This window comes from Eufriesea mexicana, unplaced genomic scaffold (genome assembly GCF_001483705.2).
Source record: "Eufriesea mexicana isolate 0111107269 unplaced genomic scaffold, ASM148370v2 scaffold124, whole genome shotgun sequence".
In the NCBI taxonomy this organism is placed as follows: Eukaryota; Metazoa; Arthropoda; class Insecta; order Hymenoptera; family Apidae; genus Eufriesea; species Eufriesea mexicana.
In genome coordinates, this window is record NW_016908357.1 from 899879 (window position 1) to 926044 (window position 26166).

Sequence of the window (26166 nt, forward strand, 5' to 3'; positions counted from 1 at the left end):
TCCGATAGCACTTCGAACGCGCGAAACGAAGATGGGTGTACGCCGGGAGGAGCTGTGCTCCGGAGAGAGGTTACTCTCGAGGAGGTGTGTAATGTAACAGGGTCCGGAAATATGCAAACGACGTCGTAAACGGGGAAAAGTATAGAAAAGCTGGAGCGCGCGCGAGGTGCGAGAGTCGGAGAGAGATTTTATCGAAATCGGGAATCGAGGCGCGAAGAGTTTCGTTTCGCAATGGTCCGCGGAGAAAAAGTAAAAGTAGTGAGTATCACTGTATATTAGACGACGTTATCGCCTCTAACCCTGCGATAATCCGGTTTGATTCCCTCTCCCTTGCCCCGAACAGTTCCTACGTGTTCGCGGCTTCCTTGAAATCAGTAGTTTACGCGACGATGAGTTTTGGATCATCGATCGTGCGAACGTTAAACACGCAACGCGTCGAGACCTATGCTCTGGATAAAACCTCGTTTTTAGAGGCCTCGTTATCGCTGTCGCGAATCAACCCCCGCTGCCTCCCTCTCTCCATCCTCTTCCCGTTGCTCCGCTTCGTCGCTAATTTTATTCCGCTATCCTTTTACACTGCCATTCGATTTCCCCCTCCATCTCGTTCCATTTTCGATCCCATCGCTTTCCATTCGCCGCGCCCCCGTCGCTATCGCCATCATCCACCGGTCTAATTTCGATTCCTTTCTCGGGAAAACATCGATAAATTCTGCCCCGATCTCCCCCTCGGTTTTCTCCTTAATTTCCACCGCGCTCTCCCGCTTTTCTCTATCTCGCCACCGTTTATCCGCAATCGCTGTTTACCCCGAATCGGCCGAGCCGAGACGACACGGAGAATCGCGAGATCACTCCCATCGCGAGGCTGCGCGCGAAGCGAAGAAACGAACGAGGATAAACAAAGATCGTTTCGTTCGTGGTAAAGATCGAAGATCATGAAAGGTGCCGGAATTTCCAACGCGAGCAATATCTCTGCGCGATTTCGTAATCCTCCGAGTCCGGAGGATCACCGAGCAAACGGTTCTAGCTGCTCGATTCGCTGACGTCGACGAGGAAAGCGGTTGTTCCGAGTCGTAAATCTCACGGTAATAACCGTCTGTTTTACGGATGATCCTCGTTCACGGTCAGACTCCGCGGGCAGGGTGGGTCGTTAACGCGTGTTCGACGGAACCGTGAAACGCTCGCGATTTTGTAACGCGGCCGCGCCTCGCGTTACGTAACACCCGGGACTCGTAACTGCGAGTACCCTGGCGAATACGCGAGTCGATGCTCTTCTTCCACGAGATCCTCGTTAACTCGTCGACAATGACGACGCTTCGACGCTGCAATTTCTCCGCGTCCGCTCCTTCGCGTACGACCGTTTCGCTGCACCAACTTCCACGTTTCGCCGTACGCTCGAATATTCCGCTCGATGGCTCGTCTCGTCCCGACCTGCCCCACTCGTCGCACGCGTGGCGTGGAATTCCGTATCGCGGGAACGACGAGCACGGTGAAACGAGATCGTCCATCGACGGATTAGGCGCGTATAATAGGGAATCTAATCATCGGTACTCCGAAACGATTCGTCCGTCACCGCGTTTCCGATCTTCGAAGAAATTGGTCCTCTAGATAGTTTACCCCGCACGCGCGCCATTTATGCCGGAACGATCCTGGGAATCGAGTGGAACCTGGACGTTCCGAGGATACGCGACGAGCAACGAATCTCGCGCGGGACGGCTGCGATTACTCCGGCAAAGCGATCGGATTTCTGTCGCTGGTAACGCATCTTTGTCATTTGCATCAGGTCGGCGGAGGAGATCCTGACGATGCTTCTGGAGGCGAGCGAGGAGGCGGTGGAAGGGAATTGGGATGGCGGCCGAATCGTGTGGAGCGTACGTTACGCTTTCGACAACGGCTCTCAGCTAAATGGGATGGATCAGCTGCAGCAGAGATTGCAGCAGAGACAGATGCAACCGCATCATCATCATCATCACGCCGAGAGACGGAAGTTGCAGGTTCGTCTGGAGATACAGAAGGACGACATACAGGCCGTGCTGCCTATATCCAAGGTAAGCTCTCCGCTCAAAGTTTGTCTTTCTAACGTTTCCTTTTCGATAACGTCGCGATAACGAAGATTACCCGACCACCACCCGCAGATACGTCTTTACGTATTCCCTCTTTCTTCGTGTTCTCGCGGTAATGCTTTAAGCTCGTCGAGCTGCAAAGAAAAGAACCTCGTTTCCTCGCGGAAAGGAAGATAAGATTTTAAGCCAGTGATCTCGAATCGAGATACACAGGGTCCCGAGAAGCCCCGTCGGGTACATCGGCCGGAGATGAACGCGTTAATTACGAGAGAATTAGGCGGGAATCCTGGTATTTTTTAAAACCTCGGCGACAAACGCGTGGCTGGCAAAGCGGATGGACGAGGAGAGCGCGAAATCCGTTTGAATTCCGTTTGAGCTTCGATACGCGGGGCCAGTGGTTGGGAAAGCGACGACGATAAAGAGAAGTTGCCGGCGCAGTTTCGAATGTTTGCTGATGGACACCACTGGTTACGCGCCGGACGATTTTCATTCCCGCCAACTGTGCCCGTAAACGTGCATCGGGAATTTCGCGAGGAAATGCACGCGACGCGATCGGTGGGAAAATAAAAGAGAAATCGGCCAGTTGGAGGGAGAAAAGGGCGAGCTCGCTTACGCGAACCAGTATCACCGCTGGACGAACCGGCACGATTTTCATCCCAGCCAACCCTCGCTTCTGTCCTCCCACGCGTCTCCCACCGCACGCCCTCCTCGAAATCTCTCGAAAAAGAATCCGCTAAGTTGGCCGATAACCGCCGGCAAAAGTGCCGATCGATACGGACCTGTACGCGGTGTTAGGGGGTGCTCCACGGCGCTGGGACCAGGGCTCCCGTCCAAGTAGGAAACACGGAGAGGATAACGCGTTTCGCCGGATGACAAAGTAAACGAAACGACGGACGAAAAGTTTCCTGTCTCCGGCTCCGGCCATGGAAACGTCGAAACTTCGTAGCCGAGAATGGACGTGATTTAGTCGGGGCTATTCTTTGCCGTTGATAAACTAATAATGGAACGCGGACGGATTTTCCGTCTGGTAAAAAGACACCGCCATTAAGTCGGAGCAAAGGGTTACGCGATGTCGTTTTTCCTCGAGACAAAGCACGCCACCGTCCACGGACGGTTTTTATCGTCGGTCCTCCGGTGATACGGTATGCGAGGAAATTTATTCGGTTCTTTGACCGGGATTTCGGAAGCTTAGAGCGCGAGGTTAATTGATTTCGTTCTTAGTACCTTCAGCTCCGGCATTCACGCGACGCGACGCCACGTTCCGTGGATCGATCCGCGCTCGCGAGTCAAACGACGCGAAATCGGTCAGCTCGGTAACGGGGAGAGAAGGAGCGCCGTGTACACGACAATCAGCGGCAGACTCGTGCGCGAACTAATTGATTAATTAGTTCATTAATTCGCTTATATATTCCTTTGAAAGGCTCGCAGTAGCGAGACGAGTTGTCGGAAGCCCGCCGCTTCTTGATTATCCGCACTCTAATTGCCGTTGCCTCAGCCGGCTGGAAGGTGGGCAAGTTTTTAATTAAAAGAGACACCCACCCCCGTCGTCTGCCGTGCCTCGCACTCGCGGCATCCGCGTAAAGCTGCAAAGGTCCAGCTTAACGCCAACGTCTACGCCGGGGCTTTGCTAGCGTTGCTAGAGTTGCTAGAGTTGCTAGCCGACGCGGATCTCCGCGCTCGTTTAACCCTTAGAGTGCGGACGACTTTCTGCCGAAGCGCTTCAGAGGGACGGTGCGTGCTTAAAGCTGACGATCGCTGTCGACGGAATACTTTTCGATAGTGCGAGTCCCGTCGATTAACTGTTCAAGGCGCAACTAACAAGTTATTATTGTAATTCTTTTGCAGCAGGTTAAATAATAAGGAAACGTTATTTTCAAGCATCAATTGTCTATTGGAATCAATAAAATTTGCAATATAACTTAATATAAAAATAAGGAACAAAAACGAAACAAAAATTAATAGTTTATTTGTGTACGATACTTATATCGTTAATATTGTTATTACATTACTAATGATACTCGGAACAGATGTACAAAAGAATAAACCCGTCTTCGCGTCTATTATTTGTTCCGTCATTTGCCTTTTTTTACTGCCGTTGCTAAGAAACACGCGTGCATTTGTCTCGCATAAAGTTACGTGTAATATTATTACATGGAAGACCGAAAAATTTGAACAACGCATATATGCGTCAGCCGTCCCTGCTGGTAATTTTCGCCGAATGCATATACGCGTCCATAGCGCTCTAAGGGTTAATCAACGGGAAGAAAATATTTTGGCGAAAGCCGATGCACCGGACCCCGATATAAATATCTAGGCCAAGAGGATAAGAAACGTTAGAGCCGCGGCCTGGCCACGGAAGAGAGGAGTCCACTCGTGATGGCTCGTGCCCTTTGACGAGAAGCAGCCCTCGATAATGCATAGCTAAATCTCGAACACAGCCCAAGAGCGGAACGAGGCTAAGTAGATCAGAGATTCCCGATAAATTTCCGTAGTTCGAAGCCGACCAACTACCGCTGCTACCTCTACTCCGCTTACTAGGAGAAGCGCGCAGAGTTCCTCGAGTTCCGTGGAACTTTAATTCTTCGCGGCCCGGCAGCTGCGTTGCGCTCGGTGTTTGTTTTAAACGCAGCCCGTGCCTGCACGTGCAGTCACGAATTTCTAAAAGCATCAGCCTCCCCAACAACGGTTCAATGGGATTCGCTGGAACAAAAGGGGCTGCACCGGAATCCAATCGCCATCCTTTTGTTTTCGAGCTGATCGCTAAATACCTTAATTGGCACTCTCCCTCTCTCTCTCTCTCTCTCTCCCTCGCTGGCCTATCTCTAGCGACCGAACCGAATCCCGGGATCAGGATACGTCTCGCGGAAGCAATCCCAGGGAAATTTTCCGACGAAACGCAGGGTATACGCGGCCGTGAGAATCGGACAACTCGACGTCTCGATACGCGAGAGTCCGAGGAATATCGAAGCATGACCGGAGGGAATATTTTAGCTGGACGAGGGAAAAAGTCGGATGGACCGGTACCCGGAATGTACTCAATGGCAGGTTTTTTGCGCTCGCCTAAGATCGAGCTGATCGATGCCAAGCGGAGGCACGAAGCCGGGATCCAAAGAGATACGCGTTGTAGATGGCCGTGCGCACACGTAGAACGGGAGACAAGCGGGTGTGTAGGTGGTCGGATAGAGAGCCCCCGCTCGGGGTCAGAGATTTAAATTCCCTCGCTGCAATATCCGAGTCGTTTGATGTTCCTTCCAAAGGGCAGACTGTACGGAAGCCAACTTGGAAATGGCTTCTCGTGCACCGGACTCTCTCTGTCTCTCTCTCTCTCTCTCTCTCTCCGCTCTCGTCCCTCGTCCTGCCGTCCCCCTTTCCACCCACTGGCCGCTCTAAAGTACACACACCGGCGAACGGGGTATGATGTACAGGCCGCGCGTAGAATAACTTCCATAGCCGGTGCGCGTGTGTCCGTGTACCGGTGGCGCGCGTATACCTATGAAATGGTCGAGCCACGCGGATGGATTCGTCTAGGCCCACGCGGAGACCCTTTAAAAGCCTTTCCCCTCGACTCGAGACCGCGACCATTCGCGAAACTTTTCTGACAGCCCTATGCTTCCCTCTCGAGAGCAAACAAAAGCTTGGCAGCGGACGGAGGAACGATCGCTCTCTCTCTCTCTCTCTCTCTCTCTCTCTCTCCTAAATCGGGCAAGCGACTTTCCTAAATGGAGTTGGAGAACGCTTTAACTAACTAACGCGAGGTCCGCGAGGAGTCATCGGGTAGAGGCGGCGCTTTAATCGAGTTCCTTTTCCTCGTAGAACTGGGAGGTGATGAACACCGCGGTGTTGACGGGTCGCCAAGTGTCCCAAGGGATGAAGGTCTTTATCGTGAGCCAGGCAGGAACCGTGGCCGACGTTACGCTGCAAACATCCTGTCACTCGGAGGACGAGAGCGTACTCAAGGTGTGTGCGCGCGGTTTATAGTGCTCGTTTTCAAGTTTGGCAAAAGGGAAGAGAATCGTTCGTGACACTGCCGTGCTTCCCGCTGTTACAGGTGTCATCTTCCTGCAGCAGCGTGTACGTGGACGGCACGGAGATCCGTGGTTCCAGCAACGCGTCCGTTCTCGTCAAGTACGGCACTTACACCGGGCTGGCGAAATTCACCGTTTGGATGCCAGAATTCCCATTGGAAATGACCGTGGGAGATACGAGACTGAGTCAGATTAAAGGCTGGAAGATCCCGGAGGAACACGCGGCGGGAACCAAGAGCAAACGTAGCCTGACGAACGCCACCAACTCGCGATCCAACGAATCCGGCTCGAAAACCAAGAAGAGAAGCGCCGCGGAACTGGAGGATACCTCGATGGACATCGAGGACGCGGACGTGATCCTGGAGGAGGACGAACAGGAAGAGAGATTTCGAGGAAGCGACAACGGATGGGATGCCATCAATTCCATCGACAGAGGGCCATCCACCAACTGCAGGCTCCGTTTCCAACAGAGTCCGGTCGAGGTACACGCCAGGTTCCTGGCTACCGATCACGATTCCGGAAGGGTCTCCTATTTCGTGAACCGTCGTACTTGGTTACGCGTGACCGATCTGGTGATGGGTATGCTACGGGTCTCGGATCCCAGAATCGCTACCTTGTTGCAAGGAAGGATCGTACAAGGTCGTGGAGTGGGTAGGACGGAAGTGCAGGTCCTCTCGCCGATTACCAGCAAAGTAATCGGCGCGAAGGAAGTGCGGGTGGGTAACGATCGAGTAGCGATCACCAGATTGTCCGTCAAAGTGGTGTCCGGTTTACAACTTTCCATCAACCCGGATACCGCTATAGAGAATGGCTACGTGGCGGAGACGTCGGTCACGAGGAAACTGACTGCTCAGTATCAGGTGAGATTTTCCATTTTCTTTTCGTCCGCGTGAAAAGTAATCGTAGATCGAGATGGACGCGAGCGAACGTTCTTTCAACGATTTCTCGCTTCCGGTCACGGCGAATGCAGGAAGGTCTGCTGGACATAGACGTGGAGTTTTCGGACGGCACGAGAACACCGCTGCGAGAGATAGCCGTGAACGATTACCATTTATTAGTGGAGAGTCTAGACCCGGAAGTGGTAGCGTTCGCTCCGATAGTCGCCTCTCATCATCCTCGAGTGATCGCGGTCGGCGAAGGACGAGGCGATTTGTTACGAGTCAGTCTTCAATTGGCCGACGCCTGTCGTCTAACCGGCAGGAGGTCTGGAAAAGGTCAAAGGGCCACCGCAGCCGCCCTTGCCAGTGCTTCTGCCAACGTCGAGGTGGACTTTGCCTCGAGCGATCTTCCCAATCGACCAGAATTCGTGCAAAACGACGGAGGCGGAACCGTTGGTTCTCATCATCACAGGGAAAGGAAGACCAATCGAGGAGAGATGGCGCCCGATCTCCACGATATTCTCATCGGTAAATAGATCCTGTTCTCCTTTGTCGCGCGCGCGCACATACACACACTCGCACCATTTTCGTTCCAAGGAATGCCACTGTATACCTTTGCTACCGCTTTTCGTCCATTTACTTGCCGCGTGTAGTAATTACCAATTTCTTCCGAGCACTGGCGCAATCGAGACGAAAGAGGTCTCGGCCTTTTACGCTTTTCGTCGCTGCTTTCCTTTCGTTGCCTTTTTTCTTTCCTTTTTTCAAAATTCGTCGCTCGTCATTCCTGCCCATCGCTTTCGAAACCCTTTCGCTTTCCTTTCACCGCGTAGCGAACTGATGGGTCCAGAGTTAGCAGAGATTGCTAGGCCTGTCAGCGAGCACAGTCTGCGTGTCCGTGCATGACGAAGCGCGTTGGTGTCGCTTTTCTGCAGGCAGCTGGTCGTGCGGGAGGATACGCAGCTTGCCGGGAGCTGCTGCGTTCACTACTTCCAGTACCGTTTCTCACTCTTCTCCTCTCTCTTTCTGTCTCTTTGTTTTTTGTGCAAAGGGCTACCGCTAAAAGACGAGAACGGGCACGAGCACGAGCACGAGCACGAGCACGAGCACGAGCACGAGCACGAACCTTTGGTGCAGGCACGGCAGCACCGCACGGCTATAGCTAATGGCATGTCTTCAGGAGGAATGGGCGGCGTCGGGAAACGACATCACGGAGGAGCCCGCATGAGCCCACTCGAGATCGGGATGTACGTCCTTCTGGCAGCCTTCTGTTTCGCCATCGTCGTCTTCGTTGTCTCCTGCGTGGTCTACGCGAGCAAGTTCAAGCCTCAGCAACCGGACTCTCCGTTAGCTGGCTCCGCGCTTCCGGTCCTCTCTGGAGCAGCTAGGGCCAAAGCGGCAGCCAACCAGCTGGCATCGGGAAGGAGACCTCCCAGAGAATCTACCACGAACGCGCACGATTGGGTCTGGCTGGGTAGAGCTACTCTCGAAAGAGCCGCTTGCGGACCGCAACAGGTATCCTTTACCTTTCCAACTGTTCGCTTTCCGGGACAAATAGTTATTTAACGGCATGGTCTTGTTTCAGGTAAGAGTGACCAGCAATCCTCTAGCCGGAGAAACCGAAGGCGAATCGAGCGAACTGGCAACTTGCTTCGACAATCCGAACCATATCGAGCTACCATCGGCTGGACAACGCAGCAACGGATCCGGACCGGTAGATACCACGACGTACTGCAAGAGGGACAAGCTTCCGCGAAACAGTTTCGCGACCAAGCCTGCGTCGAAACCATCCACGGTTGTGTCGGCAACCACGGTCGCTACCCCAGCGTCCATGGCTACTTCCTCGGCTACCGCTACGCGTAACGAGTAATTGTTTTACGTTATTCGTCGGTTTTATCGTCGTTTTAAAACCTCTTTGATCTACAAACGTAAAGTAATCTCTCTCCCCTTATATATACATATGTATATACATATATACAGCAACGACGACATCCCACCGCCCTTACCACCGCACGGCATACCTGTAACTACCGCGATGACTTCGGCGACGAGTCCGGCTGCTCCTGCCAGCGCGGCGATCAACAACAACGGGAACGAGGACTACAAACCTCCGGTGCCACCTCACAGGAACACAGGGGTGATCGTGCGACTTCCGGAAACACCGAGGAAACATCGTCACAGGGCGTCGAACGGCAGCGCGAGCGGCAATCTTCACGGGAACAACCACCGGCATAGCAAGCAGATGCATCATATCAAGCCACACGGTAAAACTAGAGTAGGTAGTCCGAAAGAAAACGACGCGGAGGAAGAGGAGTTCGTGGAGCTAGTGACTCACGATGACAACAGGCATTCGAAGGACGCGAGAGCCAGAGAGGTGAAGAGGGCGACGATCGTCGGTAATCCGATGTTCTCGTCGTTCTCAACGAACGCGGTCGCCTCTTCGATGAACGTGTCCAGCCCGACCGTGGCCTCATCGTCCTCGTCACCGCCTAACTCGTCGCCGTCCTCCTCCGCCTCCTCTTCCTCCTCCTCCTCTTCGTCGTCCGCGTCTCTGTCCCACGAGCAGGAGGAATCGGTGGCACTGGACGACTTGAATCTGGGCATGGACTACAACCAGATCATGCAGTACTTCGACAACCTGAAAGAGTCGAACGCCTAGGTGACGGCGTTCGGCCTCGAAGAAGGCCGAGTAGTCAAGGTCGATACGAAACCCCGGATCCCTCGTTGAGAATCGTGGCACGCGGATGAGCCCGGCCTCGTTCTCCGCTTCCTCTCTCGCCGCGTAGCACGTCCGCAATGGAGAACCAAGATGGCCGAGCTCGCGCCGTTCGAACGACACTCCGGACGTTTCGTATTCTAGGCTATAATCTAGTCAGCTTCCTAGCAGCACATCGAGAATTCGCGCAAACGCATGGACACGAAACACACGCGAGTATACACGGAAAATACACGCATACGAAAAGGCAGGCGCGCGGCGCGCGAGTCATATAAGAGGCGCGCGTTCTCCGGTACGCGAACTTAAAACGATACACGAAACACAATCGCAGACACACACGCACACGTACACACGCAGAGGCTTTAAAGGTGTGATCGCCGGTAGCCGGGGTGGGGTAGGTAGATCGCGCGCTCGATTCGACCAGCTTTCTTTCTCTTTCTTCGACGATCGATCGACCGCCGATCCTCGCTTCCGCCTCCGCGCACTATCGATCTCTCGCTCAAGCCCTTTCCTCACGGCAATCGAACGAGCCTCTCTCGTTCCTGCCACGCGACAGGGCATTCACCAAAACGTGGCCGGACAAAAACCGACTCCTTTGTCTCGAAATCGATCTTCGGCCTCGATAGCGACGTCCCACCACGAATAGCTTGTCTTTTTTATTCGTCTTTTCGTAGCTTTTGTGTTCCTCCACACTCTATCCATCGTCGGTTCCTAACGGAAAGATAAAGCTTCGCCGGCTGTTTTTCTCTCAAGGCTTTTGTCGCGTTACCCCTTTATTTTTAAACAGTCGCTCGCCGAGTCTTCCCGACCGTGAGTCTCAGTCGTGGCGGTCGAAATCGATATCGAGACGAACAACGTCCAACACAGGGCCATTTACTTTTCCGATCTACGCCGGGGAGGAGACGTAATATTTATTCGATCGTCCGTACGTCGTAATGTTTGTAAATTTTGCTTTGTAAGACTGTGTACATATATATATTATATATATTATATATATATATATATACCTAGCGCATGTTAATTATGGACTGTAACGAACGACGAGGTTACATTTATATGGCAAATTCCTTAGAGCAAACTACTAACTCGCGTATATCTAATCGCTCGACGGAGCCGAGCGGAAACGCGACCGCGGGCCGCCCGCACCTTTCTCGCTATCAGCGTTCCCCGTCTAATTCTAATTCTCCTCGTTTTCTACCATCCTTATCGAATCGCTCCAACACGCTCTTCGAACGAATCATCCACTTACCACGCGTAGTTAAATGCGCCGTGTTCCACTCGAACGTGTACTTACACGCGCGAAACGAAGAAAAAGAGAAAGTTTCCTGTAAAAGTCGAACCGGTTAATCGCGATATTCTTCAGAGGGCGTTAAGCCGGCCGGATTATCGGGAAATTCACGAGCTGCAAAGCGGGGGGGAAACGCTAATCTCCTAGACGAGCTCGCGGCGGTGGCGGCGGCGGTGGCGGCGGCGACGGCGGCGGCCCGGGACACGCTGCTCCGGTATCGCTTTTAATTACCATTCACCCCCATCGATTGGATTCCGCAATTGTCCGCGTACGTGCCATCGGTCGCGAGTGCTCGTTTTAAACGCGTCGCAAGTCCGGGCACGTGCTTTCTCGCGTGAATGCAAGCGCAATCGCATCTGTGCCATCGTTAGTTACATCGTAGAGACGCGTCCTCGTCCATGTTCGTATATACGTATACATATACACTTGTACACTCGAGAGAAAGAGAGACTGGGATAGAGAGAGTGTGCGTGCGTGTTGGCGTGTTTGTGCGAGAGAATGGATGAATGGAACAGAGAGATATGCAAAATACACGCACACCTTATAGCCTTCGTTCTTCCGCACCGATTTGATTTCCTGTTGCGAATCCAATCGCACGCCTCCTTGTTCCCCGCGATCGTTACGCAGAGACAGTTATCTAACGGGTTAACCCACACATACACACACACGCGCACCGAACAAACTATCCTTTACGTTTCTCGAAATTAACGCGATCATTTACTCGGATCGAAATCACATCCGAAACGATCCTTCTTTCCTTGCACGATGATCGCTCCCCGTGTCGAAAATATTCGTTCCGAATCGGCGGAACGGAAAATAATTCGTTTGTCCCCGTTTAAACGTGGGTTACCCAGATACGAAAGAGAACGGGGTTGAACAAATGTCTCATTCTTAGGCGATCAGCCAAGTAGGTGCGCAGGGATCGTTGCAACTCGATCTCTAAATCCACGGATCCCCTAAAGGGTCGCTCTATCTTATATAGGTATCTAAGGACTACGTGTCTAAGTATGTATGTATCTGTAAGTTGTGTGTTAGCATGTCAAGCGTGGGATTTAGCGATGTAATGCCGATGAAGACGGAAAGAGAGAGAGAAAAAAAAAAAAAAAAAAGAGAAGAGACGCTCGAGTCGGCGTCTAGAGCGTCTAGAGCGTCTAGAGCGTCGAAGCGCATCGACGCGGGCTACGCGCGTTAACCCTTTGCGATACCGCCGTGTAGGTCGACGAACGGGATTTCATTTTTCTTTAGAGCGTATCGTCATCGAGTACCCTTGTGCTTTTCTTCTTTCTACCGACGACGAGAAAAATGAACGCTCGATTTATAATTAACATTCCTTCGTGCTTGTAATCCGAACGACGCGTGAAATATGCGCACTTACACCCTCGAGAGAGAACTGCAAAGGGTTAAAGAGCGTTGCAAAGAACGTAAGATACCCCGCCGAGAATCTAGTCTTATAGCGTAACTAATGCATTAATTATTAATACTAACGAACGCGAAGCGCGATCTACGTTGCCTTTCGCCTGATTACACGTATCCTCGAATCGTCTGGCGGGGTGAAGTGGCGTGGTTTTCGCAGCTCTGCCCGCGGCCATCTTTTCCTTTTTCCTCGAGGAGCATCGAGAGACGACTCCTCGTTATCGAGATGGCGGGACGTTAAACGAATCAATCATATCGAGTACCGTGAGTGAGACAAGCGTTAATTACATTTAATTAATCGTACGCCAGGGAATCTCGTTCTCCTGACGAGGCGAGAAGGAGAAGCGGAGAAAGAAACATCCCGTAGGACGAGGAATCTCGCGCAGAGCCGGAAAAAAATAGTATTTACGATAGAAAATAGTGGTGAGCTTGCGAAGCTGTTTCACGTGAAACGAACGCTGTTTGAATGTTCGCTTTGCCGCGATGTTAAAGAGATACGAAGATGCGAAACTGCCCCCGATTCGCCGTTACACACTATCAACGTACAAACGATCTTACAGTTACTATTTTTTACTTAGAATACTATTTCCTCCAGCTCTGGCTACGGCCAAAAACACTGTATATATACACGCATGAATTTATTTTCTCGTTCAAAAGTCGCAAAAGAAATGAGAACTCGCGTAAGAGGAACCGTCGCGTTCCTCGGCTCTCCTCGCTTCTGGTAACTTTATCCGTTCGTTTGATCATTTTCGGCCACCTCTCGCGATCGTTTCACTCGCGATTACGTACAGGTGGGAATCGAGTTAAAGGCACGATGCAGCTCGTAGCGCCGAATTTTATAATATACACGATACTCTTTCGAAAGAGCTTTGTTTAACGCGAACGAAGTTCGCCGGTCCTCGAGACGATAGCAATCGCAGGGGGCGCCCTGTTTAAGTCGAAACTGCCGGTCTCTCTTTTCTCCTTTTTTTATTTTTGATAAGTTCCCACCGATCAGGGAGGATTATATTATAAATATATAAATATATATAAATATATACGTATATATATATATATACATACGTATACATACATATATATATATATACGTATATGTATATATACATATATATACATATATTGTAATAGAATATCGTCGCAATGCTGACTCTGCATTCACACACATTCCTCAGACACGATGTCGCTGTATCTACGTTAAGTGTGATAAATGCGGATAAAATGGAAAACGATTGACGAGGCGCCGACGGCAATGACGGCGACGGCGACGACGACGGCGAGAAACACGACGAGGACGGCGATGACGACCGCGTCCACGACGACGATGGCAATAATCGACGATGCTCTCGCGGGTCACTATCCTCTCGCTAATGTCTGTTCATCGTTCTTATAGCTGGCACGAATCGTATCGCGAAAATCGATACGAACATCATTCTCTTTGTACTTATCGATTATTCTCTATTTATTCTACTACGAAAATGATTCTCCTTACTCTATCATGATCATAATCATCGTTGCTGTTATTGTTATTGTTATTGAGATTGTTGTTGTTGCTGCTGCTGTTGTTATCGCTGTTTTCGACGCATTTTGCCCCGTTCGGATTGCCGTCGTGGTGGACGTCGCCATCGCCATCAGCCTCGGCGTAACCGATACGCTAATTAAACAATAAGATACGACTATCGCCTACTCAATGTACAATATGTAGTATTTACCTGTTGTTACCACCAAACCGTCATCAAAGATATATAAAATATTGTAATTGTAACACATCGGTATCGTTCCAGTTTTACTCGCACACCCCTACCCCATCCGCTCTCTCGTCGTTAAACGAAGTAAATACCTATTTACACTGTCCAACGAAAATTTTAATCCGTACTAGCCTTTGGCTGATTCTTGTAGAGTTTATTTTCCGTTTTACCGCCACGCTGCCACTGCTTGCTACTCTCTAGCCTCGACTGTGCCGTGTAGCTACGCGTAATCCCAGTGTCAAGTGCAACGGAGCTAACGTATAACAGTCTAGGGAAGAAAAAAAGGATACGATTTAGGAAAGAAAAAAATAATTAATAGCTGGAAATAAAAAAAATTATTAGTAAATTGTTTAAGGGAGTGGGGGTGAGTGGGGTAGCCAACCCCACCTCACTTCGGACCCACCATCATTCTCGCACACAGAAAAATTTAAATGTTACACTCCCGATGCCAAACTGGCAAATGAGTTCTGCTTCGTCACGTCGCCCCTTATATAGCCGCCGATCGGCCGAATCCCCCACCCCGATCGGAAATTTTCGAACTGTACCGATTCCTTTATTTATTATTTTTCCGCTTTAATAGCCAATAATTTATTAATTTTTTCACTTTTATTATAAATTTACGTTGCGAACAATTTGTTAGTAACAATATTAATTTGTTATTAGCAATCGGTGTAATAATTTAAACTTTTTGTAAACTATGGATTTATTTTAACACATGTATACGTTATAAGTTCGAGTAATAGCTGGAAATTTATTAGTCTTTTCATCTTTATTATAAATTTACGTTGTGAATAATTTGTTAGTAACAACATTAATTTGTTATTAACAATCAGTGTAATAATTTATGAACTTTTTGAAAATTATTGGTACTTTTAATACAAGTACGTTATAAGTTCAAGTAATAGCCAATAATTTATTAATTTTTTCACTTTTATCATAAATTTACTTGGTAAACAATTTGTTATTAGTAATAAATTTGATAATTTATAAACATGTTTTATGAACTTTAACTATTTTCGCACCTCCATAAAATAAATTTCTATGATACGTATATTTATATCAAAATATTTTTATTTCTTCGATATCCTTGGTTAAAATGAAGTACTACATTAAAATTAAAACCGTTGGAAGATTCATTCTCATCTTAAAAATTAGCTGAGAGATTATTTTTTAACATGCTTATATTCTACATACATTCGTATTTATGTATCGAATAACGGTACGGATTTTGGTGTCTATTACCCATGTCTACGTTCCTAATAAATGTGCGAACAATGGTTGCATGGCGGCAAAATTCTCTTAGGGCTTGCCAATATATATTTTACCGCTCTGTCAATACTAAAGATTATCCTAATGTTGTTTCTGGATGATTTCTTCGTTAGAAAATCCTACAGAATACGATACTGTGTAACAAATTCATATCACATAAAAAACTTTCTGTATAAATGCAAGAATATCGCGTAGAAAGTGGCGGCTCATTTCTAAACTTTAATAACCAATTATGATTATAATTATAGACATTCTCACCTAACTTTTAAGATAAAGATGAAGCTACCGGCGTTCTTACTTATTATGTAATACTTGATTTTAGTATAAAATAGTGCCTTTTAAGAAAAATTCACATTTTTTAAAAACTAAAGATGATAGAACAATTTCAATTACGGATTCGTGTTCAGGAAAATAAACTCTACAGAAAACATGTAATTTATATTACAGATTAGAGGAAAAGTTAAAATTTGTTGAACAGTGTTATCATGGTAGGTTAGTAAGTAAAAACTAAGAAAGAGGTAAGTAAGTTATTTATTTATTATCTATATATATCTATATATATATATATATATACAGCTTTGTATGTATAAAATTAAAGATACTCGTTAAACCAACGCCTATCGTACTTTGATATCCATTTGTGACAACCAAGCATATTATTCTGGATGATATATTTCCAATTCCATGGATTCAGATTTTCTTCTACCATCTTTTTCTTGTCCTCTGCCATTTTCTCCATTAGTTCTTGACTAACTACCTTGGCATCAAAAGGCAATCTTTTTGCAATATTTATTAAACCGCGTCTAACCTTAAATCAAATTATATTTCATATAGCATACCATAGTGAAATAACTCGATCGATGGCAAATAAAAAAATTGCAAATATCTCTTTAATACCTCAAAATATTCTATATTTCCTCCCACTTCTATGATAACTTGTCCTGATTTTACAGGAGTAACGTAATGATCAATGCTTCCTTTACCAGCACCCATTCGTACACCTTGTGACTGTATAGTATACAAATTATTATTATTATCATTCCTAAAAATTATTTAACATCATAGGGTAAATACATTTGTATAAGAACCTTTTTTGTAATAGGCTGCCAAGGAGCAGGAACTCTCCAGATTACAAACGCTTTATTGTATGTTATATTCCTTAGGACTAACATACGTATCATTTCAAAATTATTATGTTTCAATCTACCACCACATGTTGCCTAAAAATTCATCTTTATATATTTGATATATGAAGAGTTATCCAAATTTAATAACTATTTGCTTACTATTATACCAAACTGTTTATGTAAAAGAGTATTATGAAAAAGTTCTGGACCTCGCATTAACCTCAACCTTTTTTGTGTTTTATAAGGTGCAACATTATTAGGCATTTGAGGTACTTTCATTACAACCTTTAGCCTTGTACGTGAAGGATATTCAATATCTATAAAAATTAATTATTTATCAAATATGTATACCTTTTCCTATTTTATGCTAAATTAATAATTTCAAATACCATCTTTAACAGGCTGTGGAGCAAAAGATTTTAGTCCAACCACTGGCACAGACTTAAACACATATTCTGCTGTAAAAACATAAAATTAATAAGAATAAATGACTTTACAAAAGAAAAATCATTGAAAACTTACGAGATATAAATAATTTTGAGATTGTCCTACAGATTTGCATCTTTGTAATGGTATCCCAGATATAATCCAAAAAATAGGCTCAGTAAATAAAATTGTTAAATATTCCACATGAACTCCACTGCTTTCTAACCTTTACAACCTCAAACTGTTGTCCAACCAATGATATTGATACGAATATATATTATTAAAGAAATAACATTATTTCTTGGTGACAATTACTTTGCAACGTTAAAATTGTCAATTCGTTGAACACATGTCTATTCCAAGCAATTTTCTACTTCTAAAAATGTTAATAGTACATGTAAATAAGCACAAATTTCAAGAAAGGTAGTAGCCAACAATTGCCAACATGTAACAAATAAAACTAGACATAAAATAAATTATGATTCTTCGTACTTAAACAAAAATTATTCAATTACAGTGTGAGTGAGTATCAAATTGTAACAATATTATAACAATTCATTCTTCTAAAACGAAATATAACATAATCGAAGCACATACGAAAATCAGAAATTGAAACATCGAACTCGTCCTCAGAGCTTTTTACCCCATTTTACGAATTTGTATTGTGAGATATAAAAAGAGAATACAATGTGCAAGAAAATGAAACGATTCTCCGACATTTTTTATTCCATGAATGTGACCTGATCTTTCCAAAAATTTCTATTTGTCAAGGGCCGCATCCTTGCGCGAAAGTTTGGTCCAATTTTGTGATTTTGTATTAGGAGAACATAATGTGAAAGGAGGTCGTTCGCTGAACAATACTTTTCTGCCACTGCGAAAAATTTTCGGCCAATTTTGCGATTTTGTATTAGGAGAACATAACGTGAAAGGAGCTCGTTCAATGGACAATGCTTCTCCTGCCACTGCGAAAAATTTTCGGCCAATTTTGCGATTTTGTATTAGGAAAACATAACGTGAAAGGAGGTTGTTTACTGGACAATTCTTTTCCCGTCGTTGCGAAAAATATTCGGCCAATTTTGCGATTTTGTATTAGAAGAACATAACGTGAAAGGAGGTCGTTCACTGGACAATACTTTTCCTGCCACTGCGAAAAATTTTCGGCCAATTTTGCGATTTTGTATTAGGAGAACATAACGTGAAAGGAGGTCGTTCACTGGACAATACTTTTCCTGCCACTGCGAAAAATATTCGGCCAATTTTGCGATTTTGTATTAGGAGAACATAATGTGAAAGGAGGTCGTTCGCTGAACAATACTTTTCCGCCATTGCGAAAAATTTTCGGCCAATTTTGCGATTTTGTATTAGGAGAACATAACGTAAAAGGAGGTTGCTCGCCGAGACAGTTCCAAGAAATGACGTCATTTCCGAGAATTCTCGGACAATACTTTTGCCACTTCGGTGGTCAATACTTTTGCCGCCTCGGTGGACAATACTTTTGCCACTTCGGTGGTCAATACTTTTGCCGCCTAGGTGGTCAATACTTTTGCCGCCTAGGTGGTCAATACTTTTGCCGCTTCGGTGGTCAATACTTTTGCCGCCTATGTGGTCAATACTTTTGCCGCTTCGGTGGTCAATACTTTTGCCGCTTTGGTGGTCAATACTTTTGCCGCCTAGGTGGTCAATACTTTTGCCGCTTCGGTGGTCAATACTTTTGCCGCCTAGGTGGTCAATACTTTTGTCGCCTCAAAGAAAAGTTTTTGGCCGATTTCACGATTTTGTTATCAGGAGAACATAATATGACAGGAGGTCGCTCGCCGAGACAGTTCCGAGAAATGATGTCATTTCCAAGAATTTTCCGACAATACCTTTGCCGCCTCGAAGAAAAGTTTCTGGCCAATTTCACGATTTTGTATCAGGAGAACATAATATGACAGGAGGTCGTTGGCTGAGATAGTTACAAGAAATGACGTCATTTCCAAGAATTCTCGAACAATAATTTTGTTGCTCCGGCAAGAAATTTTTGGACAATTTTGCGATTTTGTATCAGGAACATAGAATGTGCGAGGCGGTTGATTTTTCAGTCATGAATATTTTTGGATATTCTTAGTATTATTTTTACGTTTCCGTTGTTGCCTAAAATTTGTTTATGTTCATTTAATGGTGAAGGATGTTTCTGGGAGTTGGGGAGGTTTTTGTAAATAAAAATACATACGATTGTCTTTTATTTGTTTATTATTTCATAAAATGTTTACAGGATTATGTAATGATACAGATGAATTGACATGTCTGTTGTTTTTAACTAAGTTATTTGCATATTTGTGTACGCTCAAAATATAATATTACTGACAATATTAATTTACAAACGTTAGTATACTAATGCACATAATAATAATTGTTTTTCATGGTAATCTACTTTTACAATTAAAGAACGAAATTTTAAATGTGCCGCTCATGAACGTCATATTTTACCCTGGGTTATGTTCTATATAATACTAAGTGCGGGAATAAAGGAAATATCCCTAGACGGAAGTTATACTATTGTCAACGTATACGCCACTCTATTACTTAATAATAATGGGTTGTTGATTTAATGTCAGAACAGCTGATTCGAATCGGTGTATCAAAAGAGTCTGAAGTCTCTTATGTATTATTTATTGTCTGTATTTGACATTAAATGACATACAAACTTGTAGATAATCCGAATTAAGCAATAATATGTATTGTCCTCACGGAAATTTCCGAAGAAATGGGTCCTTTCGGCAAGTTGTGGTGTATTCCATACCTTCTGGAATTCGTTTTTATAATATATAGTATCACCTGTGAAGCAGTGTCGTGAAACATTTTATAAAAGTTAATAATGGCAGACAACGAGAAAATTTTTACTTGCCCATCAACTGGTTGCAATATGGTAATACAGAAATTTACTTACATTAAAAATATAACAAAGTTTGTCTTAAAGTTGGTTTATTGTTTTAAAGATTATTAATTATTTATTGTAAGTAGAAAGGTCTAATTGATTCTTTGAATATATAATCTAAATTGCACTTATGTGTTATTACCAGAGTTTTTCAAACGAGGATAATTTGTTGGTACATAAAAGGAAGCACGATATGATACTGAATCTTGGAAATAGCTCCAAGAATGGAGGTTTTGTTGGTAAAGATTTATTTTAGTTAATTTGACTTTACTTCTTTGATCACACTTCAAAACTAGTGGCAAGAAATATTTTTGTTCACTGTATAGCGGACCAAACACCCACACCGACACGTTTCATTAGAAACTGCGAAGAAGTTGGTCTATTTCAAGATTTACAGAATGTAAATCCTTTCGAAGAAACCTTTAGGAGAGCAGTGGAATCTGGGAATACTGGTACACTTACAGTACCTGAGGTAAATAACAAAATTAAAGTAAAGCAAGATATTCATTTAATCGATCTTTCATCTAAGTATTATTTCAGGCTGGAATTACAGATGATACTCTGCATACACCGCATATATTTCCTCACATTGCCGATGTACTGTCTACTAGTAGTCAAATACTGTCAGAAAATTCAGTACAAGAGTGCGAAAATATTTCAATAACCGAAAAGGATACAGTGGTAGAAAAGACGACCATTGGTACCGAAGTTTGTACTACCGTTAAACTTACCGGGACTGACGAGCAAGATTTAATGAAAGAAAAATTAACCGTGGAACGAAACGTAACATTAACAGAGAATATTATCGATCAAGTTACGCACACGCCTATAATACCGAAAGTTCTTCAAGAACAAGCCAATCCCCACTTGTAAGTAAACGATTAATTCTTAAATGTTCATTTCTAATTTTGAAGTTCGTGAGCGAACGAGTGAAGAATAAATTTTTAAAAAAGATCGATTAATGGCGAGGAGGTACAACTGTTGTTAAAAACGGCCGATGGAAAATTAATGCAATTGTCGGCGATTCCAGTATGCGATTCTATTAACACGACAAATGTACAATCGTTGAAGCAACAAACGGTTGTTATAAAAACGGAACCTCTTTTGCAATGTAATGCTAGATTGGACTGCAGAAAACCTACCATTTCTACGCTGTCTCTAGCAAAAATGGTATTTTAACGTGCATAGTTTAGAATATATTTACACGAAAAGGTTTAATTTCTCCTCGTTTACGAATTAATGTTGTTCTCGTAATTACAGAAATTAAAACAAACTCTGACGAAAAGTACTGGTTCGCAAAATCAAAAACCTAATAGCAATTTTGGCAAGGATGATTTGAATAATATGAAAAAAGGAAATAGAAGTAAAACGTTAGAGGATCAATTAAAAAAGAAAGAAATTCTTGAACGTAATCGAGCTAGCTCAATGAGAGCAAGAGCGAAAAGGAAAGCGTGGATACAGCAACTCGAGAGAACTGTCGCTAATGTCAACGAGACTAACGTGGCTCTGCAAATGGAAATTAAGGTTCTACGAACAGAAGTGGCTAAATTAAAAACACTTTTATTAGCTCATAAGGATTGTCCCGTAACGAAAGCAATGCAAAAAGGTAAATAACAGCAACTGCTCGTTTATCTCCCATGTATTCGTATTCGTAATTTCATTTTCCATTTTACAGGAAATGGTATAGTACTTGGTCCAAAAATAATATCCGTCAATTCAGACGCGATAACCAGTCCAATTCCAGTGACACCTGCGATAAAAAGGACGACTTTCTCTCCTACGGAGGTGCCTATCATGCCGAAGAAAAAATTGTCTTTAACACCCACGAAAAACCCTGTAATTTTTCCGAAAGTAGATTGCAATACAAATCTATCGATTCCAAACGGCACGTTAATTAAAACGGTACCCACCTTAAAGATAATGAGCGTTGGACAATTGTTGACGGAGAAGGAAGAAACGAAGCAAATTTTTATCGTACAAAATCCAGCGAAGAAAGCGGAGAACTCTACTAGGCAAATAATTCAAATAAATCCTAATTACGAGATTGATCAGAACGCGTCGAAAGCTAACGAAACGTGAACGTAACTTTATCGGAAGTACCGAAATTTTGCTCAAATACACGAAAGACATACGCGCCGAACGCTGGCCGTGATATTTATTTTTTCCATTAACGAAACGTGTGGCATAGCACACAGCTTCGTTACCTAGAGATATACAAAGTCAATTCTCGTTTGTTTCCTCAGGAGAATTATATAATTAACGATGGCACGTAGTGGCAATGAGGTAGACAGAGGATGGTAATCTCTTTCTCGGCTTATTCCTATCTCTTACAATTAACAACTAATGGGAGACTAAACGACGCGAGGGACAAATCCTCCCCTCCTTCAGTGAACAGGACCCTCGCATAAACAGATCTGCGTGCGAGAATCTACGAGAGAAATTTTTGTATTATTTATTTGTTAGAATAAATGAAATAATTTATTATTCGACGATTAAAAATGATACAATGATACGTTTAAGCTACGAAGAGTGTTGTCATGGATCGGTATCGTAATCCCTTTCGTCTATATTGATTCTATCAAGTCCCACGATGATTCTGTGACCCTCGGGCCCTTATCAGTTCTCCGTCCAGTCGTCTAACAATTCTACACCGGACAGGAGAATGATAAGGGGCTTTGGGCACGAAATGTCTCGACTCGAGGCTACCCGAAAACTTCCTTCGCACCGTGGTATCGAATCCGTACGTGTGTGGCTTCCTGCAGATTCTGAAAAGGGAGAAAAAATACCGCTGTATAAACACTACTCGACGATATCCGTTTCCCTTCCCACTCATTACATTCTCCTCTCTTTTCCATCCCATGAATGACGGTATTGATATAGGCAAGAAGTAATTGACCGTATCTTTCCACGCTGAAGGCTATGCATTTTATCGCGTAGTTTTATCTAATCACCGGAGAAATTTATGTTTATCCTCCGATTACGCAGAATGTGTCGAGTTAGCTCGTGACCGATCTCGTATTTTGTCAGCGAGTTTGTGCCCGGCGCGTTGGCACGACTGCACAACGGTCAAAGAGAGATACCGAGGGCGCGAAGCGCGTTGAAAAAGGTCTATGTGCTTTTTCGACAAACAAGATTTCCGTCCCTTGAGTCACAGCACAGTGACTCACGCGTCCAGAACACAACGGGCCAAGTGAGATGTAACTGAATTATCGGTTACTCGGTAAATACCAACCGGCTTTCCTATGTCGATAAGCCGGTTCGATCGCGAAGGCTGAATAGGTAAAATATACTTTCTTCCTGTTCCAACGAAAGAGAGAGAGAGAGACAGAGAGACAGAGAGAGCGAGAGTCTTATCGTTTATGGAAAAGCTGCACACGAGGCTCTCTCTCCCCTAGGTTACATCTGGAAGAAGCTCGCGCATCTGGAAGCGCACGGACACGTACATATGCACACCAGTCGAGGAGAATCTACATGCATACACACGCATACATAGCACACTCGACGCGAATCGGTAATAAGAGAAGCGAGACAAAGTGCTTTTCGCTAACGCGTCGCGTCGATAAACAATGGCGTTCGGTATCCTCGGAAACACGATGGAATCGGAGAGACACGGTTGCTATTATATCTCGGTAAATATTTTTTCCCAAGGCGATACGCGAATTACATCCTATCAGCAAGGACTTGGTCGGTCGGAAGAAATTGCTTGGTCTGGACGATCGAAACGCTGTACGAGAGGTCGGTACACGTTACTCGCGATTCCAACTAGGCATGTCATTCTTAGAACCCTTACGCTTCCACGTTTTCTGCCTCCAACTTACGGACAGAAATAGATTACGCGTCGCCCCTCGCGAGCTCCCTACTTTCACGGCCCTGAATCAAGCTCGCACGGCTATTATACAACACGCGCAATCTTCTAACCTTGGTCCAGACTGACCAGTTTCTTTCGTTCTCGATGCCCGTGGGGAATCGCGATCGAGATCGCCATCTCGATCTCCGCCAACCGAAGCGTTTATTAATTCTCGGGAGACAAAAGTGAGACCAAAGGCACCGAGATAACATTACGAGCGTTTCTGTACCCTTTCGACGCTTTATTTCGGCATTATTTTATTACAGGTCGAGGGAACGCAGTCGGTAATTTATCTTTTCGTCGTGCAAGGTCTACCATTTTGGAAACACGAGTCAAAGATAAATCGAAATTTTACAAATAATTTAAAAAACGATGAAAGAACGATGGAAGAACGTTGGGAGGCGTACGCTTTTTCTCTCCCCTCTAAACCGGTGAACCGCGATGCACGCCTGTTAAGTATTCCCAGGAAATACCGGTGTAAAGAGATTGCCCTTTATGGGGTTTCCAGCGATCAACGGCCCGCGTGGGTTAATCGATATCGATCCCATCGACGTCGATTTGCGGTAGCAGCAACGAATTCAGGAATCAGTCGGACGAGACACGACCCACTTTATCTACATACGCGTATACTTTGCCGGGCTTCAATTTTCTCGCAAATATCTACAGCACTGCTTTAACATCGCTGCACTCGTCTTGAAATTAATCCGAAATATCCAAGGTTTCGACAGACGGGTCTCGGTTTCGTAGATAAGGACACGTTATCTATCGTAATCCACGAGATACATAGCCTCAAAGTTGCCCTCGTTCTTCGATCGTTTACGACGTTACCGTATAGGTTATAATCGTAGAAAATGGCGCGCCGGTAATGTTCGACGTTTGAAAAATTTGTCTAGTTCATCGACCAAATATCTAACACAGTTGGATCGAGCGACGAACACACATTTTTCAAAGAAAGAAACGAGAATCGAAGACGCCGCAGAGAGAAAGAGAGAGGGAGAGAGATAAAGTACTCCTTGGTAACGTTACAGGGAAACACGTGGCCCAAGCACACGTGGTCTCCACACAGTTTACAATTCTCGAGGGGAAAAAATATTTATCTAGAAGAGCGTTTCATCTTCGACGAACGAATATGTTTTACGAAAAACTACCACATAACCTCTTTCTGTCGCGATTAAATAAACCCACGACACGAATGCCGGAGAACACAAAGGGGCAGGATCTACAACCTCTTTCTGTCGCGATTAAATAAACCCACGACACGAATGCCGGAGAACACAAAGGGGCAGGCACGAGCTTCGACGCAAGCCATTGCACGAACGGACGAAATCGTAACGATGTATCGAGCGGCACGGAAAGACGCGACACACGATTGTTTATCTACGTTCGAGCCGATTCCTTTCCCGGAACGAACTCGTACAATTTCATGTCCAAACGACCCTCTCTCTGTCGGTGGTCTTTTCGGCTCGCAACGTCCTTCAAACGTGTCCGATTCGACAAAACCGAAACACCGATATATATATATGCATCGTCAATGAGGCAATTAACGCGGTCTGGCCGTGGAACGCGTGGCGGTAGAAATAGCCGTGGAATTTGCAAACGGCGACGAATCGATACGCACATCTTTTCCGAGAAAACACGCGGACAACTTTCTTATATTAGCGAACGAGAGCGAACGACAGTGTGCTTCCCTCGGAAAGAACGCGTGAACGATATAATATATCCGTGGAACGAATAGGGGAAGAGACCACACCGTCGTGCGATTTTACACGCTCCTGAGCGAGACAATATACGGCGGCCCAATAGCCTTGAGACACGAGTCTTGCTTCCTTTTATTTTTACATCCGATTCGAGACAACGACACTCTCGCTCTCTTTCTCTATTCGAAGCTCGCGGCGTGGCACGACACGCGACTATCCGACGACATCGTCGGCGACGACAACGACGACACCACTTGGACGGAAAAACAACCGCCACGTTCACTGGCTGGCGCGCTACTGACACCGCGGTTCGACGAATCTCCGGATGAGGGAGAGCGAATCGGACGAGTCGACCTGGACGGGAACCGGAGAGAGCGGCCGCGATCGATCGATCTTGCGTCCAAAATACCCTGTACTCTCTGCTCTCTCCCTGTCGCTTCCCTTTCTCTCTCGCTCTGTCGCTCGGCTGCTGGCTCGTACACAGTCGGGTGGTCCTCGTCGCGTTTCCTCTTCGTCGAAAATCCCTCTCTCCGTGATACTATACACGCCGCCGTCGCCGACGCCGGTATTCCCCACGCGTTTCGTTTCCCGAACTAACCCCGCTGAAACGAAAACGCACACGTTTCCTCGGCAAACACGCCACACACGCTGCCGCGTATCTATCTCTCGCGTGTTCGAGAAAAAGCCAGACCGCGAGGAAACACGAGCGAACGATCTCTCGCTGTCTTTCTCTTTCTCGCCCTTTCCGTCCTCGGTGCGCG

At 45.5% G+C, this 26166-nt stretch overlaps 3 protein-coding genes across 6 annotated transcripts in view; 2 read left to right on the top strand and 1 right to left on the bottom strand.

Moving 5' to 3' along the window:
* dtn (transmembrane protein 132C dtn) overlaps positions 1 to 10567 on the top strand; it is a 52760-nt gene extending 42193 nt beyond the window's left edge. Inside the window, exons 4-11 of one of the 3 annotated variants that reach the window (XM_017911290.1) lie at positions 1781 to 2045; positions 5874 to 6017; positions 6109 to 6945; positions 7056 to 7491; positions 8141 to 8475; positions 8546 to 8826; positions 8941 to 9235; positions 9307 to 9423. In XM_017911290.1, coding sequence (XP_017766779.1) covers positions 1781 to 2045; positions 5874 to 6017; positions 6109 to 6945; positions 7056 to 7491; positions 8141 to 8475; positions 8546 to 8826; positions 8941 to 9235; positions 9307 to 9360 — 2647 coding nt within the window. In that variant the 3' untranslated portion in view covers positions 9361 to 9423. Of the gene's footprint in view, positions 1 to 1780; positions 2046 to 5873; positions 6018 to 6108; positions 6946 to 7055; positions 7492 to 8140; positions 8476 to 8545; positions 8827 to 8940 lie in introns of all 3 variants that reach the window. The other 2 variants (XM_017911291.1, XM_017911288.1) reach the window with 2 other exon arrangements.
* Positions 10568 to 15983: 5416 nt separating this feature from the next.
* Positions 15984 to 17346, bottom strand: LOC108555500 (mitochondrial ribosomal protein L16). Of its 2 annotated transcripts, none has more exons than XM_017911158.1 (6): positions 17041 to 17346; positions 16908 to 16973; positions 16678 to 16835; positions 16480 to 16611; positions 16289 to 16399; positions 15984 to 16199 (listed from the first exon to the last, which is right to left on the bottom strand). In XM_017911158.1, exons 1-6 carry the CDS (start codon positions 17078 to 17080, stop codon positions 15984 to 15986), a joined length of 723 nt encoding a protein of 240 aa, XP_017766647.1. In that variant the 5' UTR covers positions 17081 to 17346. The 2 variants fall into 2 exon arrangements, with proteins under 2 accessions (XP_017766647.1, XP_017766646.1); XM_017911157.1 differs by having other exon boundaries at positions 16908 to 16976.
* Positions 17347 to 19599: 2253 nt separating this feature from the next.
* Atf-2 (Activating transcription factor-2) lies at positions 19600 to 22253 on the top strand. Its single transcript, XM_017911149.1, has 7 exons — positions 19600 to 19852; positions 20007 to 20100; positions 20188 to 20333; positions 20402 to 20730; positions 20815 to 21031; positions 21122 to 21467; positions 21537 to 22253. The coding sequence occupies exons 1-7, from the start codon at positions 19802 to 19804 to the stop codon at positions 21938 to 21940; spliced, it is 1587 nt and encodes a 528-aa protein (XP_017766638.1). The 5' UTR covers positions 19600 to 19801; the 3' UTR covers positions 21941 to 22253.
* Positions 22254 to 26166: the final 3913 nt, after the last annotated feature.

Coding starts and splice junctions, on each gene's coding strand:
- LOC108555500 (XM_017911157.1), bottom strand. CDS start 17,080: ATGCAAATCTGTAGGACAATCTCAAAATTATTTATATCTC. Junction 16,977..17,040: donor CTCAAAATTATTTATATCTC/GTAAGTTTTCAA, acceptor ATGTTTTTACAG/CAGAATATGTGTTTAAGTCT. Junction 16,400..16,479: donor GGCAGCCTATTACAAAAAAG/GTTCTTATACAA, acceptor TATACTATACAG/TCACAAGGTGTACGAATGGG.
- Atf-2 (XM_017911149.1), top strand. CDS start 19,802: ATGGCAGACAACGAGAAAATTTTTACTTGCCCATCAACTGGTTGCAAT. Junction 20,334..20,401: donor GTACACTTACAGTACCTGAG/GTAAATAACAAA, acceptor GTATTATTTCAG/GCTGGAATTACAGATGATAC. Junction 21,468..21,536: donor AACGAAAGCAATGCAAAAAG/GTAAATAACAGC, acceptor TCCATTTTACAG/GAAATGGTATAGTACTTGGT.